At 42.1% G+C, this 19,175-nt stretch overlaps 1 protein-coding gene across 4 annotated transcripts in view; it reads left to right on the top strand.

Annotated features, from left to right (window-relative positions):
• Positions 1 to 19,175, top strand: part of oxnad1 (oxidoreductase NAD-binding domain containing 1) — a 45,229-nt gene that overhangs the window by 4,067 nt on the left and 21,987 nt on the right. For 2 of the 4 annotated variants that reach the window (XM_078418121.1, XM_078418091.1), the window contains exons 2-5: positions 2,837 to 2,903; positions 6,325 to 6,431; positions 10,520 to 10,661; positions 15,135 to 15,377. In XM_078418121.1, coding sequence (XP_078274247.1) covers positions 2,837 to 2,903; positions 6,325 to 6,431; positions 10,520 to 10,661; positions 15,135 to 15,377 — 559 coding nt within the window. The remainder of the gene's footprint in view (positions 1 to 2,836; positions 2,904 to 6,324; positions 6,432 to 10,519; positions 10,662 to 15,134; positions 15,378 to 19,175) is intronic. The other 2 variants (XM_078418111.1, XM_078418102.1) reach the window with 1 other exon arrangement.

Raw genomic sequence — 19,175 nt, 5'->3', positions numbered from 1 at the left:
TCCCTATATTGAAGCACCCGCCGGTCAATGGAAGATCCCGCGGCCGAGCCGCGCCGGGCGATGAAAGGTCCTACAAACGGGCCGATTCAAGCCTCGTGATTCGGGGCGGATGAAGCTGCTGTGGCTGGAGCTCCCGAAAACTCGGTCGCCAATCAGGGATCTGTGAGCTCCCGATTTTACAGACCACAGGGCCCGCGGCCAAAGCTTCCGAAAGTCGAGTTGCAGCCGCAACCGCAGCGCCACCACAGCCTCTGAAAGTCAGCCAGCTCCGCTAGTCCACAGTCTCTGCGACCGGAGCCCAGCTGGAGGTCACCCAGCTCCTCTATGTTAGGCCGCAGCACGAACAGAGATAAGACACGAAAAAAAGTTACATTTCTGTTGAAAAAATAGATTTTTTAAAAGTTCCCCCGCACCACCACCCCCCACATAATACACAACTAAAAATAGACTATTACATATATCTAACATTAACGATAAGACAAAGAAGGGAGAGAGACAGACAGACTTGCAGGCAAATCGCAGACGCAGTGCCACCATGTACATGTGTTGGTGCTTTCAGGGAACTATGGAATTCGACCCCAAAATCCCACTTTACATCAATGCTGTTGAAGGGTCGTGTGTTAATCGGTACGTTTTCCTCTTAATTTGTGCCCAAAGTGCACCTCCTCGCACCAGCTTGGATTAAACTGCAACTGCCATTTCTCTAACCGGATCTGTAGGTAATCTACTTTCTGTTATAGACAATAGACAATAGACAATAGACAATAGGTGCAGGAGTAGGCCATTCAGCCCTTCGAGCCAGCACCGCCATTCAATGCGATCATGGCTGATCACTCTCAATCAGTACCCCGTTCCTGCCTTCTCCCCATACCCCCTCACTCCGCTATCCTTAAGAGCTCTATCCAGCTCTCTCTTGAAAGCATCCAACGAACTGGCCTCCACTGCCCTCTGAGGCAGAGAATTCCACACCTTCACCACTCTCTGACTGAAAAAGTTCTTCCTCATCTCCGTTCTAAATGGCCTACCCCTTATTCTCAAACTGTGGCCCCTTGTTCTGGACTCCCCCAACATTGGGAACATGTTATCTGCCTCTAATGTGTCCAATCCCCTAATTATCTTATATGTTTCAATAAGATCCCCCCTCATCCTTCTAAATTCCAGTGTATACAAGCCCAATCGCTCCAGCCTTTCAACATACGACAGTCCCGCCATTCCGGGAATTAACCTAGTGAACCTACGCTGCACGCCCTCCATAGCAAGAACATCCTTCCTCAAATTTGGAGACCAAAACTGCACACAGTACTCCAGGTGCGGTCTCACCAGGGCCCGGTACAACTGTAGAAGGACCTCTTTGCTCCTATACTCAACTCCTCTTGTTACGAAGGCCAACATTCCATTGGCTTTCTTCACTGCCTGCTGAACCTGCATGCTTCCTTTCATTGACTGATGCACTAGGACACCCAGATCTCGTTGAACTCCCCCTCCTCCTAACTTGACACCATTCAGATAATAATCTGCCTTTCTATTCTTACTTCCAAAGTGAATAACCTCACACTTATCTACATTAAACTGCATCTGCCATGTATCCGCCCACTCACACAACCTGTCCAAGTCACCCTGCAGCCTTATTGCATCTTCCTCACAATTCACACTACCCCCCAACTTAGTATCATCTGCAAATTTGCTAATGGTACTTTTAATCCCTTCGTCTAAGTCATTAATGTATATCGTAAATAGCTGGGGTCCCAGCACCGAACCTTGCGGTACCCCACTGGTCACTGCCTGCCATTCCGAAAGGGACCCATTTATCCCCACTCTTTGCTTTCTGTCTTTACCAGCCTTCTTCACTGTAAACTTACCAATCAACCTATTCACATTTTTAGATAATAGACAATAGGTGCAGGAATAGGCCATTCAGCCCTTCGAGCCAGCACCACCATTCAATGTGCTCATGGCTGATCATTCACAATCAATATCCCGTTCCTGCCTTCTCCCCGTATCCCCTGACTCCGCTATCCTTAAGGGCTCTATCTAGCTCTCTCTTGAATGCATTCAGAGAATTGGCCTCCACTGCCTTCTGAGGCAGAGAATTCCACAGATTTACAACTCTCTGACTGAAAAATGTTTTCCTCATCTCTGTTCCAAATGGCCTAGCCCTTATTCTTAAAGTGTGGCCCCTTGTTCTGGACTCCCCCAAAATTGGGAACATGTTTCCTGCGAATGCAGCGCCTGAGACTCAGGTTCGATCCTGACTACGGGCGCCGTCTGCACGGAGTTTGTACGTTCTCCCCGTGACCTGCGTGGGTTTTCTCCGAGATCTTCGGTTTCCTCCCACACTCCAAAGACGTACAGGTATGTAGGTTAATTGGCTGGGTAAATGTAAAAATTGTCCCTAGTGGGTGTAGGATAGTGTTAATGTACGGGGATCACTGGGCGGCACGGACTTGGAGGGCCGAAAAGGCCTGTTTCCGGCTGTAGATATATGATATGATATGATATGATAAAAACACGTTGTCACTGCTCAGAAAATATTATTTTCTATCCAGTCAGAGTTTGTGACCAGGTTACACAGACATGGAAATGAGTAAATGACAAGATTATATTTTAGGTCTGCTGATGGAAATTAGTTTACTTTACTCCTTAAATGATATCATTGTGTTTTTTGCATCCAATTGATGAAGCATTCCAATGGTACCACACCAGAATTTCCGACATGATTAAATATACACGTAATTAATTAATTGCAAGGAATTGATGATTAGACTCAAAGTGAATATTTAAAAAAGCTTGTTAATCTATTTGTTGAACTAAATTAGTCTATTGCATTTGCCTTCAGCAGGAATGTATCATCAAAAAGGAAAGCAGATCATCTGGAAAGAACATTCAACAACTTCCGCCAAGAGGTCAGTGTAGCCTGAATGTTGTAGAAAAAGGAATAGATCTTGTTTATAAATAGGATGTTAATGTTTCAAGCTTTTGTGTTCATTTAGTCAGACCTCCCAACCCTTCCGAATTTGGCGGGAAGTTTTCGCTTTCTTATTTCATTTCCGCCATTGCGATTTCACCTCACACTTTTCCGCAAAACACATACCTCGCCCTTCCCCCGCCCCGCCACTCGCCTCACGCCGCTGGCCCGGCCTCGCCTCGCCGCTGGCCCCGATTCGCCTCGCCGCTGGCCTCGCCTCGCCGCTGGTCCCGACTCGCCGCTGGGCTCGCCTCACCTTGCCGCTGGCCTCGACTCACCTCACCGCTGGCCTCGCCTCGCCTCGCCGTTGGCCCGGTCTCACCTCGTCGCTGGCCCCAACTCGCCTCGCCGCTGGCCCCGACTCGCCTCGCCGCTGGTCCGGCCTCGCCTTGCCGCTGGGCTCGCTGCGTAGTGTGAGTCCCGTTAATGTTGAGAGAGGATGGGGTGCGGGGGAGGGGGCAGGGAAGGGGGGAGTGGGGGTTGGGGGGATGGAGGAAGGGAGGGGAGGGAGGGGGGTGGGGGAGGATGGGAGGGAAAGGGAGGGAAAGGGGAGGGTGGTAGGCGGGAGTGGGGTGGAGGGCGGGAGTCGGGGGGGAGGGCGGGAGTCGGAGGAAAGGGGGGGAGTTGGGAGTGGGGTAGAGTGGGAGTGGGGAGGGTAGTGGGGAGGAGTGGGGGCTGGGGAGGACATGGACAGTTGTGATGTGCTGTTGAAGACCACTGGAGCAAGTATGTCTTCAATGAAATTAGGTATGTGCAGTTCTTTCTTCATAACTTAATCATACATTTTGTGGGGGGAAAAAAGCAAAATAGAGAAAACAAAACAAAAAAAAATCTTTGTATTATAAAAAGTATTTCTGTTCAATAACCTATAAATAGCAGAATATACTCATGATAGGCCTGACATTGTACATGTAGTCCAAGAACTACAGACTATTGGAAATAATCGTCATTTTTCACACATGAATGTAGCGCAAGGCGTACGCGCATTTGGCGTGCATACCTTTTTTTGCTGAAAAGTTTCATTACGCGCCATATTATGAATTTTGATGTAAAATTCTGAATTTTGGACATCAAAATTCTGAATTTGTAAAATCAAATGTTGGGAGGTCTGTTTAGTACTTATTTTGAAAAAAATTGTGTAACCCCCAGTAAAAGATTGATTGTAGCATGGAGTATATTACATGTATATGTAGCTGAATAACAGTTATTTTTAATTAAATGAACGGATACTAAGGAAACATATTCATATGCCACAACAAAACTTTGTTGAATAGTTAGTTTCATTTGTTTTTTTTCTCAAAACTAATTTTATTAATCAAATGCTTTCTTAGCAGTTATGGGCCAGAATTTCTTCACTGATTTCTTCACATTTCTTTTCCCAACTTGCCTGTGGGAATTTAATGTCACAAATTCATGAGAACAACATTGCCAAAAAATTGTCTGAAGAAGGGCCTCGACCTGAAAAGTCACCCATACCTTCTCTCCCGAGATGCTGCCTGACCCGCTGAGTTACTCCAGTATTTTGTGTCTACCTTGCCATAATATAAATCCTCTTTTGATGTTCTTTGATGTCTTTTTTTTGGTTATTAAATTTGCAGCCACGAGATCATAATTTATGAATTTTAAGCCGATTAGAGAATGAATATCTGTAAAATAACAAAATAAACAACATACTGAAGACACTTTATAGATACATGTGAAAATTTTTACAATTAATAATTGATTGCGGCTTAAATATTGGGCAGACACTGGGAAATAACTCCCTTGCTGTTCTTTGAATTATAAACATGGAATTTATTGCCTCCACATGCGAGTACATCGTTTTAATTTCATGCTATATTCAAAAGGCTGCACTCTGTCATTACTGTAGTGAAGTGTCAGTTTAGGTTGCTAAGGCTTTTTGGTGGTTGAACTTGCAATCATCTGATTCTGTTAATAATGAATAACATTCCAATATCAAAGCATTCAGATGCTGAAAATATTACTGGTCTTAATAAGAAATTCAAGAGGTTGATTCCTTCTCCCTCTCTCATAAAGGCATGACGATCTGTCTGTCCGTGGGCGTGGGGAAGAGAGTGGAAGTTTTGTTGCCTCCATCACAGTGAGGGGGTGTTTGGAGTCACTGTGATGGACGTTTGTGTTGGGGCTATGTGTCTTGTGTTCTTTTTTTTCTATGACTGCTATGTAGTTTTGTTCGGTACTTCGGTACCGAACGACAAATAAAGCTCTGTTATACTGTTATATATGACTTGCTTTTGCAATGGTTATGCCAGTATACTGCAGATAATCTAGATTGATAGTTCCCTTAAGTTAACAGTGTCCTTTTCCCATTGCCTGTGGAGAAAAGCAACTGCTATTCTTGCATCAGAGCTTGCAGAAAGTTCTCATTTCAGATTCTGATCTATGCTGAGTTAGCTTCCCTGTCAGCCTGTCAATAGAATTGTCACAAATTTGCCATTACCTCTTTTGAGTAAGCTAACCAAACAATACTATTCCTGAATATAATTCAATACTTTCTTTAAAAGTTTGTTTGTTTCCATGTCTTTTGAAGGCACGATCAGATTTATCGATGGACTCTCCTCGCCTTTCTCTAAATGCTGAAAATAATGTTCGCATGTGAAGAATGGTCAGTGCTCAGTGTGATAGACCTTGGGTACAAACTGACTGCCATTGAATTCTATTTATATAGGCTCTTTTAAAGAGAAAGGTGCAGCTTAATGTTTCAAACAAATGTTAAGTAACAGGAATCCAAGAAAGAAAAGTCTAGAATAAAAATAATTGCAGGTTCTAGAAATACTGAAATAAAAAACATAAGCTGCTATCAACACTCAGGTCAGGCAGCATCTGTAGAAAAAGAAGGATCTTGCCCCTGGAACATTAACTCTGTTTCTCTTAACCCAAAATTCTGTTTGTCCTGCTGAGTGTTTCTACGATTAGCATGGTTTTGGATTACAGCAATGTTTAAAATGAACGAATAGTCTTTTTGTATTGATTGTATTGATTAACTCCTAACTGAAGTGGGGTGCCTTCCATTTATAAGTATGGTTAACAATTGTGATCTGGATAAGATAATACTTTCCTGCATTATTGAAAAAAAAAAGATTTTAAACAGCTTGTATTTCATTGTGAGCAAATGAATGGTCATTGGAAATGCTGTTAAATCATTCTGGGTGTGTGAGCTTTGTATAATTGTGGTATGACTTCAGTATGGCCAACATCGCTTTAAAAATAATCAATCTCCGCAAAGTATGAACAAAACAGAAAAAACATTTCATTTATGTACATAAACAGATGGGTCTACAAAGTGAAACAGAGAGGATTTACTTTTTATTCCTAATGCCAATCCTTCTTGAATTTAGATGATTGCTCAAGCAAAAGTATGCGGGATAGTTCATGAATCTGAGACAGTTAAGAGACTACGCCTTGTTGTGATGAACAAAAATTTCACCTTCAAAGCAGGACAATGGTAAATATTATTTGGCATTTGTTTTAATTTGCAATTCTCATATGGTACAAGTTCAACATACATGTTCTGAGTGTTGTAATCCCCGAGCCTACAGTGTATTGGACTAATCCCTGTCTATTTGCATGAGAGATCCAGGTACTAACTTGAGTAGCCTCAATATCAAATTCTCCCATTTAAGGGAATTTGCTTTTTCTGCCTGTGTCAGAACTGGCCATGGCTTTTGAAGTGTTGCATTACAAGTGTCTACTGCTTCACAGGTCCAAAATAAAATGAGAGGAAAGAAGTAAAGCAAAAGAACATTTACAAACTTAGCAGTGATGTCTGTGGAAAAAGCCAAATTTGTAAAGATGCAGTAAGCAAAACTGAATAAAATTGAAGCCACTTTCAGCTTCCACAAATCTCCCTGCATACTTATCCATGAACAACACTCTGGATGCGTTTGTTCGACCCAACTTGACAACACCGGCCAACATGTCCCAGCTACACTAGTCCCACCTGCCATCTCCCTGGTCCAAATCCCTCTAAACTTGTCCTATCCATGTAAGTCTAGTATACACATTATGTATTTTACCAGCTTATCAATTTTAACGTACAGTAATTCATCCAGAATATAGTAATATTGTGTTTTGCTTGTAGTGATGGCTATAATGCTAGCACTGCAAATTTTATCAAGTTGTACTGCTTCATGTATTCCTGATTTTTTTTTCCCTCCAATTCTTCCATAGTCTTCTTGTTCTTCAATCTTCTCCCGAGTACCAGTACAAATATCCCTTTCACCAACCTTCTCTGATTATTTTCACTGTGTTGTATAACTTCTATCATCAAAGCTGTTGCTGCTAATGCTGCCGTGACCCATCTTGCAGAAATTGTGCATTTCAGAATCTATTTTGTCATTTCTTACTCTCTTTCAAAGACTCTTCCACTTGGCTTTAGATTGCTCGTGCTTAATCTTTTCCTTTCTTTTCTTCTCCTTGATGAAGATTACTTTATTTTGTGTCCCCTTTGTTGAGCTGTGCCTCAGATTCAAAGCATCAAAAATCATGATTTAACTGTCATAGTCATGCAGTGTGGAAAAAAGGCCCTTCAGCCCAACTTGCCCATGCCGCCCAACATACCCCATCTGCACCAGTCCCATTTGACCCATATCCCTCTAAACCTATCCTATCCATGTGCCTAAATGTCTAAATGTTTTTTAAACATTGTGATATTACCTGCCTCAACTACCTCCTCTGGCAACTTGTTCCATTTACCTACCACCCTTTGTGTAAAAATAAAATTGCCCCTTGGGTTCCTATTGAATCTTTCCCACCTCACCATAAACCTATGTCCTCTGGTTCTTGATTTCCTTTCTTCTGGGTAAAAGACATTTACTCTATTTATTTATTTCATGATATTACACACCTCTATAAGATCACCCCTCAACCTCCTGCACTCCAAGGAATAAAATCCTAGCCTGCACAACCTTTCCCTATAGCTCAGGCCCTCGAGTCCTGCCAACATCCTCCTAAATCTTCTCTGCACCCTTTCCAGCTTGACAACATCTTTCCTATAACAGGGTGACCAAATACTCTAAATGTGGCCATCCCAATGTCTTGTACAACATCCTATCCACCTGTGGCACCACTTTCAAGGAACTATGTACCTGCACTCCTAGATTCCCCTGTTTCAAAACACTCCCTAGAGTCCTACCATTCACTGTGTTGGTTCTCCCTGGTTAGACTTCCCAAAATGCATCACCTCGCACTTCTCTCTATTAAATTCCATCAACCACCTGCCCAACCGATCAAGATCCTTTTTGACAACCATCTTCACTATCTACAATACCACCCACTTTAGTGTCATCTGCAAACTTGCTAATCATGTCTATATGTTCTCATCCAAATCAGTGATTTAGATGACAAACAGCAAAAGGCCCAGTACCGAACCCTGAGGCACACCACTAGTCACAGGCCTCCAGTCTGATAACCAAAACTGTGCTGACTATTTTTCATCAGCCCACGGTCCATCTAAATGTACGTATATATTGTCCCTCCGAATACTCTTTAGTAACTTTATGGCAACCGATGTTAGAGTCGCTGGCCTACAGTTCCTAGGCTATTGCCTACAGTCCTTCTTAAATAGACTCACAACATTTGCTGCCCGTATTTAATGACGACCCATAAATCTCAGCCAGAGCACCTGCAATTTCCTCTATAGTTTCCCAAAGTGTCCTCAGATCAGGCATGGGAGATTTGCCTACCTGAAGCATCTGTAACCTGGAACATTAAGCTGCCAGTCCTGTCCTTCTCTTAACCAGTTTTCCGTAATGGCTACAACGTTCCAGTCACACGTACCTATCCATGCCTGAGTTCATCTACCTTGCACGTCAGATCTCTTGTATTAAAATAAGTTCAATTTAACCCAACAGTCCTTCCTCACTCTTTACAAACTCCACTAAACTTTCATTCATCACCATCCATAATGACTTCCAGCCTCTCACCTGCCTTGGTCCTGCATTGGATCCCACCCCCCTGAAAATCTAATTTAAACCCACCTGTATTGCACTAGCGAACCTTCCCACCAGGATATTTGTTCCCCTCCAGTGTTAAATGATTTTAGATCTGAACTATTTGCAAACATAACCAATATAGAAAATGAGCAAATGTTTGACAATGATTTTTTAAAAACTGTGATAGTAATGGTAGAATAACAGATATGCATATTGTGGAACTGTGCATTTCCACGAGGCCTACTGTGCTATGACAATAGACAATAGGTGCAGGAGGAGGCCATTCGGCCCTTCGAGCCAGCGCTGCCATTCAATGTGATCATGGCTGATCATTTTCAATCAGTACCCTGTTCCTGCCTTCTCCCCATACCCCCTGACTCCACTATCCTTAAGAGCTCTATCTAGCTCTCTCTTGAATGCATTCAGAGAATTGGCCTCCACTGCCTTCTGAGGCAGAGAATTCCACAGATTCACAACTCTCTGACTGAAAAAGTTTTTCCTCATCTCAGTTCTAAATGGCCTACCCCTTATTCTTAAACTGTGGCCCCTTGTTCTGGACTTCCCCCAACATTGGGAACATGTTTCCTGCCTCTAACGTGTCCAACCCCTTAATAATCTTATACGTTTCGATAAGATCTCCTCTCATCCTTCTAAATTCCAGTGTATACAAACCTAGTCGCTCCAGTCTTTCAACATTTGACAGTCCCGCCATTCCGGGAATTAACCTAGTAAACCTATGCTGCACGCCCTCAATAGCAAGAATATCCTTCCTCAAATTTGGAGACCAAAACTGCACACAGTACTCTAGGTGCGGTCTCACTAGGGCCCTGTACAACTGCAGAAGGACCTCTTTGCTCCTATACTCAACTCCTTGTTATGAAGGCCAACATTCCATTGGCTTTCTTCACTGCCTGCTGTACCTGCAAGCTTCCTTTCAGTGACTGATGCACTAGGACACCCAGATCTTGTTGTACGTCCCCTTTTCCTAACTTGACACCATTCAGATAATACTCTGCCTTCCTATTCTTACCACCAAAGTGGATACCCTCACACTTATTCACATTAAACTGCATCTGCCATGCATCCGCCCACTCACACAACCTGTCCAAGTCACCCTGCAACCTCATAGCATCTTCCTCACAGTTCACACTATCACCCAGCTTTGTATTGATGCCCAGTTTCAACAAGCCAGATCTGTTCTGTTTATTCCATTAAGCACAATTTTAGTGCCATCCAACATCTTTGAGGATGTCCAAAATATGAAGTCAGAACTTTTTGAATCTTTGTGGTCACTTCCACCAATCGTATGTACAGACATATTAAAACCTAAGCTGGTAGTCTTTTCATAAGCAATTGTTAAACACCAGCTCTCTTCCTGCATTTATATATTTGGTAGAATAAGGGGATGGGTTTCATTGGTATCTCTTATCAGATGCATCTAAATGTATCTCTCAAGATTTCAAAGGTTAAAAAAAATTTAGTTTCTGAAACATTCTACCATAAGTAAAAACATATTAATCAAATATTTTAATATCCCATAGTTCCTTGTTTAGTGTTGTATTCTTTTGATTTAATAGAGAGTACCCTTTTTTTATTGAAGGGTAGACTTCTTTATTCCTGGCATATCTAAAGTTGGTGGATTTTCCATCTGTTCAAGTCCGGGGCAATTGGAGAGAGAAAGTGTGGTGGAGCTGGCAGTAAAATACAGCAAGTATCCTCCTGCCCACTGGATTCATAAACAGGTAACTAAATAAATTTGTTTATTGTTTTATAGTTTCAGGGGAAATAATTTTTTGATGAGTTAAAACCTATTCTTTGAGTAACTGATCAGAGCTGTAATTGTATTTCATTTAAGTTTTAAAATACTAAATAGTGTACTAAATGGTGGGGATTATTTGAAATTAATGTTCAGATTTTTTTGGAGATGCAAAATTGCAGATACTGGAATCTTGAGCAAAAAACAAACCTTGAGAAAACCTCAGCAGGTTGGGCAGCATCTGTAGGGGGGAAATGGGCAGACAACATTTTGGATCAGGGATTTCTCTGGCAGTTTATTTTTATTGGTTTTTTTTAAATTTGCATTTACAATTGTCACTGATTAATGCTGCTTATCAATTTGTAGTTCGTTGTTACCGACCGATTAACAAGATGTAGGTTTTCCCAATATTTCTGATTATTCTTTAAAATTTAGCTGTGTGCCGTTCATTAGCTTCTGCATCTCATGTGATGCCAATTATGCAGGCTGTTTTGTCTTCAGCTGTGTTGTTGGAGCTCCACTCATCCAGACAAAGAGAGTAATCCATCACATTCCTAAATTTGTGCTTATTAATGGTAGAAAAAATGGGGGAGGGTGCTTGGCAAGGATGCCAAGTCATGCTCTGCACATTATCTGCTCTTGCAGTATTGCTCCGTACATTTAGTGTAGTTTATTATTGTCTAGTGTACTGAGGTACAGCGAAAAGCTTTTGTGTGCCATCCAGTCAAAATAAAGACTTTACACGAATATAATCAGGCTATCAACAGTGCAAAGGTAAAGGATAAAGAGTGCACCATTTAGTGCAAAGAAGTCCGAGATAGTTTAAAGATCTCCATTGATTTAGATAGGAGGTCAGGACCGCACGCTAGCTGATGAGATATCACTATCCAGTTAAGTTCCTGGTCAATGGTGACCATATGATGTTGATCTTCATGGATTCAATGATGGTACAAATATTAAACCTCTTGGTGAAGTTATTAGATTTTCCACTCCAATCTAACAATGAATATTGTTTGCTTGCTGCATAGAGATGTGGATTGCTTCATTATCTGCATAATAAGAACAGGAATTGCAATCATTTGATGATGTTGGGCTTCTGACAATATCTTGAGGAACTCGTGCAGTGGACTGAATTAATTAGTTTTATACAACCACTACTCTTTTTCTTTGGTGCCAGTAGTGAAACTAATCCATGGTGTGTTTTCTGCTGATCTACCTGAGAGTTTGATGTTCCTGGCATATATTAAATAATACATCAGTAGGCAGGTTAGTGAGTGCTGTTTTCCATTGTTTTGACTGTGATTTTGAGTGGGCTGATGGGGTAGTTGGTCATAATGCATTTGTCCTTCTGGACAAATCATCCAACATTGTTGACGAGAGGTTCAGGCAGGTAAACGACAAGTACAGCTATTTTGGAGCACCTCATCTCATGTTCTTGTGACTAACCCAATCATTTTATATAATCTGAACCAAATCAAGTCAGCTGACCTGCAATGGTGGGATTATATTCTTATGAAAGATCATCAACCTAAGATCATCGGAACCAAAAACAAGCTGCTGGAGGAACTCTGAGGGTCTGGCAACATTTGGGGAGGAAGAAGAATGTTTGAAACATCAACTATCCCTGTGCCATTACAGTTGATGCCTGACCAACTGAGTTCTTCCAACACTTGTTTTTTGTACCATATCTATTGCTGCCTTAACATATATTCCTTAACTGCTGAATTACCAGTTTTGTTTTATTTTTATTTGAGAAGTTTGCCTCTCCTATTTATTAATTCAGGTCTATCAATTACTTGTGCATTAACACAGAGTTTTTCTAGCATATAATAGAAGAAGAAGTTGTATTATGTGAAATGATTGAAGGAGTGTCTGCTTTTGTATGGCAACTGTTCATAAAAGTGTTGATGTAACATACTGAAGTGCAAATCGTTGGTTCTCTATTTTGCAATAAATTTGAAAGCAGATTTTATTATTTGCTGTGCTAGATATTTATACATTCTTTCACTTATATTCAAAGTGAGATGTTAAAAGTGATGAAGATTATTTGAACCAAATATCTATTCAGTAAATTTTCTATTTTATTTGGATATTGATGCTGGACAAGTGTTGTTAAGATTATGTCACTAATAACTCAGTACTACAGGGTCTAGTCCTCATTCAAAAATATTTATAAAATACAATTAACCCGGCAAAGAAGCTTATTCGATATTCCATGTCCTTTTTCTTTGAATTCAAAATTTTTAATTCTGTCAGCAGGAGCTCCAGGTTCCAATGCATATACATTATATTACCACTAGCTGGTGCTATACCACCATTTCACTGCCAGAATGCAGAGGTTAGTCAGATTCGGATTAGTATATTGTTGTATACACCAGGGTATAGACCGTGGTGTGGTGCAGCCGCACGCCCAACAGGTGAGCCATGGCCGACCACAGCTCAGAGGTGAACTGTGGCCCCCGGTCCGAGGAGATGTCCACCGGCACCCCAAAGCAAGCAATCCAGTGCACGGATAACGCACGAGCGCATGTAGCTGTCGAAGTATCGGCCAGCGGTATGGGCTCCGGCCACCGTGTGAAGCAGTCCACCACCATGAGGAGGTGGGTGATGCCCCGGGACGGCGGGAGAGGGCCCACAATGTCCACGTGCAGGTGGTCGAACCGCCGGCGTGGTAAACCGAACTCCTGGAGGGGCGCCCGGACGTGGCACGGATTTGTGCAGTCTGGCACGGAATGCAGGTGCGGGCCCAGTGGCCAACCTGCTTGCACAGACTGTGCCACATGAACCGAGCAACCACAAGTGCCGCTGTCGCCCGGATGGATGGGTGAGCCAGCCCGTGGATCACGTCGAAAACCCTCCGGCGCCAGGCAGCAGGGACGATGGGGCGCGGCTGACCGGACGACACATTGCAAAGTATTGTCGCTCCTCCAGGGCCGAGAGGGACATCCTCAAGGCGTAAGCCAGAGATGGCAGTCCGGTAGGCGGGCATCTCACCGTCCGTTAGCTGAGCCTCCGCCAGGGCAGAATAGTCAATGTCGGGTGCCACCTCGAAAACGGCGGGGCGGGACAACGCATCGGCCACCCGTTTCTCCTTCCCCTCGATGAAGCGGATGGAGGTGGTTTACTCCGAAATGTACGCCAACTGGCGCTGCTGTCGTACGGATCACGGGTCGGAAACCTTTGCCAGGGTGAAGGTGAGCGGCTTGTGGTCCGTGTACGCGGTGAACGGGCGGCCCTCCAGGAAGTAGCGGATGTGGCGCGCCGCCAGGTACAGAGCAATGAGCTCGCGGTCGAATGCGCTGTACTTCTTCTGGGCGTTTTTGAGGTGCCGGCTGAAGAAGGCCAGGAGGCACCAACCCCCGTCCGTCAGTTATTCCAGCACGGCACCAACCGCCGACTCCGAGGCGTCTACCGTTGGGGCGGTCGGGGCATCCTCCCGCGGGTGAACCAGCAGTGCAGCCCGAGCAAGGGCCTCCTTCGCGCCGTCAAATTTTGGGCATAATAGGCATTGAACTTTAGAGATGCGTTGTTGCTGGAGCTAACCCCAACTTCAGCTTATAGCCCTCGATGGCATTGAGGCCCTGACAGTGGCACCTACCAAACGTTGATTGAATTGAGCCGTCATCATCGGATCATCTTGAAAGCTTCAGGCCTGGACATTAGCGGAGAATGGATCTCCCTGCTTATCCGAGGTTTCTGGTTAGAATAGACCCTACTTGGCTTTGTCAAAACGCAGTCGCCAACACATTTCTTGATGAAACTGGTCGATGACTGATTTATACTCATTCAGGTTGGATGAAGTGATCTTGAACATTTTTTCAGTACATTATTTCGAGGCGGTCCTGAAGATGACCCTCGCCCTGCTAAGACCACTACTGTATTTTGCTTTTCATTGGTGCCTGATGCTTCATTCTCTGCAGATAAGCCAGTAGGAGCAGCACCAACTGACGCTCAGACTAGCGGAAATTAAGGCAAGGATTGGAATGTCAGGTGTGCGATGGTGTAGCAGTGGTCCAGGAGTTTAACACTCTGCATAGGACAGGAGACATTCTGATGGTATTTGGGGAGTATGTTTTTGAAGTTTGTCTAGTTGAAGTCACCATCGATGATGAACAGAGCATCATGATTTGATGTATTGAGAGTTGAAGACCGAGTATACTTCGTCCAGTGCCATCTTGACATGGCTTACGGTGGTACGTAGACTGCCACAGAAAGTTTTTGGCATGTTAGCCTCCTTATTTTAGCTTGAATGCAAAATGACAAAGAAATATATTGATCACGTATTGCTGACTGAAAAATATTATAACGTGTAACTTCTTAATTCATTTGCAATAATAAGATGAATCTTTTTAAAAGACAATAAATATTTAGGATGTAATTTGGTTTTCCAATAGAATGTTCCCAAAAGTGGCAATTAAAAAAAAACTTTTTTTGACAAAGAATTTTATTTTTCTCTTAGTGTGAGATTGGTTCGGAGGTAACTCTTCGTGTAGGAGGCGATTTCTTCTTTGACCCTCGACCTTCAGATTCTCCGGTGGATCTATTATTGGTTGCAGGTGGTGTGGGCATAAATCCCTTGTATTCTATACTCTTGCACGCTGCTGAACTCCACAGATTACAAGGAACGGAGCATTGTAAATACAAGCCAGGATCAGTACAGCTCTACTTCAGTGCTAAGAACACCGAAGAGCTTCTTTTCAAGGTTAGAAAATCCTTTAAATATTTTTTTACATTTTCATAATCACAGTGTGAATCTGCAGCTGGTGTAGTCCAATGATTGATGGACACTGTGGATCTTTAAATTAACTTACAGCAGACAATAAGATAGACTTTGTTTACGATATTTAATGCAGTTTAGCAGTCTATTAAGTTTGTGCTTAATGAAGTTTCCCTGGCCATGAATTAGCGTAATGCTGCTAGTGGAATTTCAACATTTCCTTTAGTAGTTTGCTCTGTACTATTCACATAAAGGCAATGATGCCATCTGGTCAATTATTCCCATGCTTTAAAATTCCTTTGATGCTTCATTATCTGTAATTGCTTGTTTGTGGCATTTTGTGGTTCTGTAATTTTTGTTCCTGTTTTACTCAATAAATTAGCACCTCTTCCATGTATCTTTTGCAAGCATATAATACTACAGTTAAAATACATGCTCATGGAATTTGGGTACAACCGTATACCCCTATTTTTTTACCACATTTCTTGTTACTCTACCTCTCCCTAACAGCGCAGGTTTGAGGATTTTACAGCAAAGTGATATTAAGTTCACAAACAAGTTGGAGGAATAGAATTAGACCATTCGGTCCATCGAGTATACTTGATGTGGTTGTTGTCACTTTTTTACTTTCTTTTGAAATGTTGTCCGGTCAGGTAAAAAATAATGTGTATTTCAGCATCTCCAAATCAAATTCGTTAAAATCTAAATACAGAGTGTAAAAAGAAATCAGTTGCTTTAGATTTACAATGACATTTATATATCATTTTCATTAAAAAACACTTTAAATTATTTTTGATTTAATGCAACAGTTTAAGAAGATGCCTTAAGGTAATGCAAAATGTATCAAAGCAGGAAGGTTTAGGGAGAGAGTATTAAGTGTGCAGGCGAGATGACCGAATGTTAGTTGTTTATGGATGAGCACTACAACGGCGAAACTGGAGTTGAGGCCAAAATCATGATTTTATTGAATTGTGGAGCAGATTCAAGGGGCCAACTGGTCTACTTCTCTGATTATTTGGGTTCCATGAAAAATGATAAATATTAACGCCCCAGCGAAAGCTCCCTTCGAGCCGCTGAGATCAAGGACGGACCCAGCAGTCACCAAGTACAAAGACAGGCCTGGTTCGCCGTGCCAGACGACTGCTTATACAGGAAGATCAGAAGCCGCCGAGCATTCAAGAGAGAGTTAGATACTCTTAAGGATAGCGGAGTCAGGGGGTATGGGGAGAAGGCAGGAACGGGGTACTGATTGAGAATGATCAGCCATGATCACATTGAATGGCAGTGCCGGCTCGAAGGGCTGAATGGCCTCCTCCTGCACCTATTGTCTATTGGCCCTGAAGTCGTGGCGGAGGGAGCCGCTGGTGATGACGACACAAGAAGTGGGCCGGTAGGAGAGGATATTGCATCCAGCTGCTTCAAAGTCTGCTGCAGAATGTGCCGCCTGGGACACAGTCGATCGGGGAAGGAGAAGGACATTGGTTGGCGGGCCGAACTGGTCAAGGGAGATGTGGGGGGCCATGTGGATTGCGGGGGTGCTCCGATACATCAAGTTTGTGCACATTCCAGACTTCGGACTTTGAACTTACTTTCTTTTGTAAATGGTGCCAATATATGATGACAGTTGCAAGAATTCCACTGTGCAATGCATACGTGACAATAAAGAACCATTGTGCCCTCACCCGTAGTTCTCATAAATAAACAATGTGATTCGCCAGATTGAGTTTCATTTTATATTTGATGTGTTGGTTGGAATTCTGGATCAATCAGGAGGTAAGAGAAGACCTTAGAAAAAGTTAAATATCAGCAACAATGTTTGGTGAAACTGCAATGATAGTTGACATTTCAGAATGGGTAGGCAGTTTTAATTGATTAAATATGGGATGTGAATCTCATTTCAAGAACAATAAGAACATGCAGTGTTTGTGCAAAAGTGTGCATTCAGGAAGATTGTTGGAAAACTATGGCTCAGTGTGAGAATTGCAGCTTTACAAATGTGAACACGTGGTACCAGTTAGCACAGATGATACCATGAATTATGTTAGGACAAATACAACTTTTGCTCAAAGAGGTTATATGAAACAAGCTGTCAGAGGAGGTAGTTTGAGCAGGTACTATAACAACATTTAAAAGACATTTGGACAGGTACATGGTAGGAAAGGGTTAGGGGAAAAGGGCCAAACATGGGTCAATAGAATTAGCGTAGATGGGGCATCTAGGTTGGCATGGGCAAATTGGGCTGAAGGGCTTGTTTCCATGGTATATAACACTGGATCTATATTCCCTTTGGTTCTTTTGTGCCATGATCTGACACAGTGGTAATCTCCAGTAATGATATAACCTACAAAAACATATGAAAGTTCATAGGTGGATGTAGGATGAAACCAGAGGACCTAGCAGAAACCCATGAAGTCACAAGGAGAATGAGCAAACCCCACATTTACAGTGGATATTGGGTTCAAACCCCGATCCCTGAAGCGAAAAGGCAGCGGCAGTAACTGCTGTGTCACCATGCTACTCAATTCACCTGGAACTGCTGTGTGCCTGACTGGTTATGAATCTAGTCTTACAAATTTTGAATTGGTTGCTATTCTTGTATCAGTAAAGATATGGAATGCCAACTTTTTTCTTTAAATTGCTCTTGTAGCTTTATGCTTCAGTGTGTAAACAACCATATGTTGTGTAATAAATACGGTTTCTGTGATCTTTTAATGTATGATGTATTGACACGTGAATTTGCACAGCTTTATTTCCAATCTAAATGCACGTTACTATTAGCAACACCTCTTGGCATAAAAATAACTATTTAATTTACTACTTGTCACAAAACCAGTGAGTGTTTTGAAGTAGATAAGTATGTTGAATTTAATTTCACTGGTACAGCTAATAACCGTTGGAACAGTTTTGAACCAAATAGCAAGACATTTGCAGTTGTATAAATGCCAAAAATGGTTAAGGCCAGAGAAGTGAACTTTTCAAATTAATCTCCTTCATTCCCCTGGACCATCCTTGATTGCTTCTCCTTGTAGATATACCTGACAAAATTCACCCTAAAGGAAGAAAAGGTCTTGATTAAATTTATTAAGCGGTTAGAATTTTTTTCTAAAATCTCCACTCCAATTAAAGACAAAAACAAACCTGGTGAAAATGTATTGACTTGAATGTGCAGCTTGACAATGCTCTGTTATCAGCAATAATCTTTTAATTAAGTATTAGCAATTGAAAGCATTTTATTCTCTTTTCCTTCATGCTTCTTAATACTATTTTGTGTGTATGGTGAAAATGAACGATCAGATCATAGCTAAGTACAGAAAAAATGGCAGCACTTATTCTCCTGAGATGCTTACATTTTATTATTGTGTTGAATGTTGACAGGGTCAAATTCTTTAACTTGAGAAAAGAGGTGAAACCCACTTTATTTGCTGATAACTTTACAGCCCAGTGATTTGTTAGGTCACTTCAGTGGCAACTTTAATGGTGTTGTCAGGAAACATGGGTATGGATAGGCTTACCTCATGGTCATTAGTGAAGTTATAACAATCTAACACTTTTCACAATCAATTCATAAATAAACAAATTTACTCCATTAATCTTCAACCAATTACCTTAATTAGGATTTGAATATATGGCACCTGGGTTGCTATTCCTGTATCATAATGACTAAACTGCCATAAATCTGATTCTATAGGTTTTCCAAGATTATTTTGAAGTTGCCATATTTGCTGCACTGATTTTGAATTACTTTTCCACGGGTTTATTGACTTGGGATGCAAGGCATTCCTT

This window comes from Rhinoraja longicauda, chromosome 2 (genome assembly GCF_053455715.1).
Source record: "Rhinoraja longicauda isolate Sanriku21f chromosome 2, sRhiLon1.1, whole genome shotgun sequence".
NCBI classification, from domain to species: Eukaryota; Metazoa; Chordata; class Chondrichthyes; order Rajiformes; family Arhynchobatidae; genus Rhinoraja; species Rhinoraja longicauda.
Note: the sequence above shows the minus strand (reverse complement) of the source record. Positions and strands in the feature narration are given on the sequence as shown.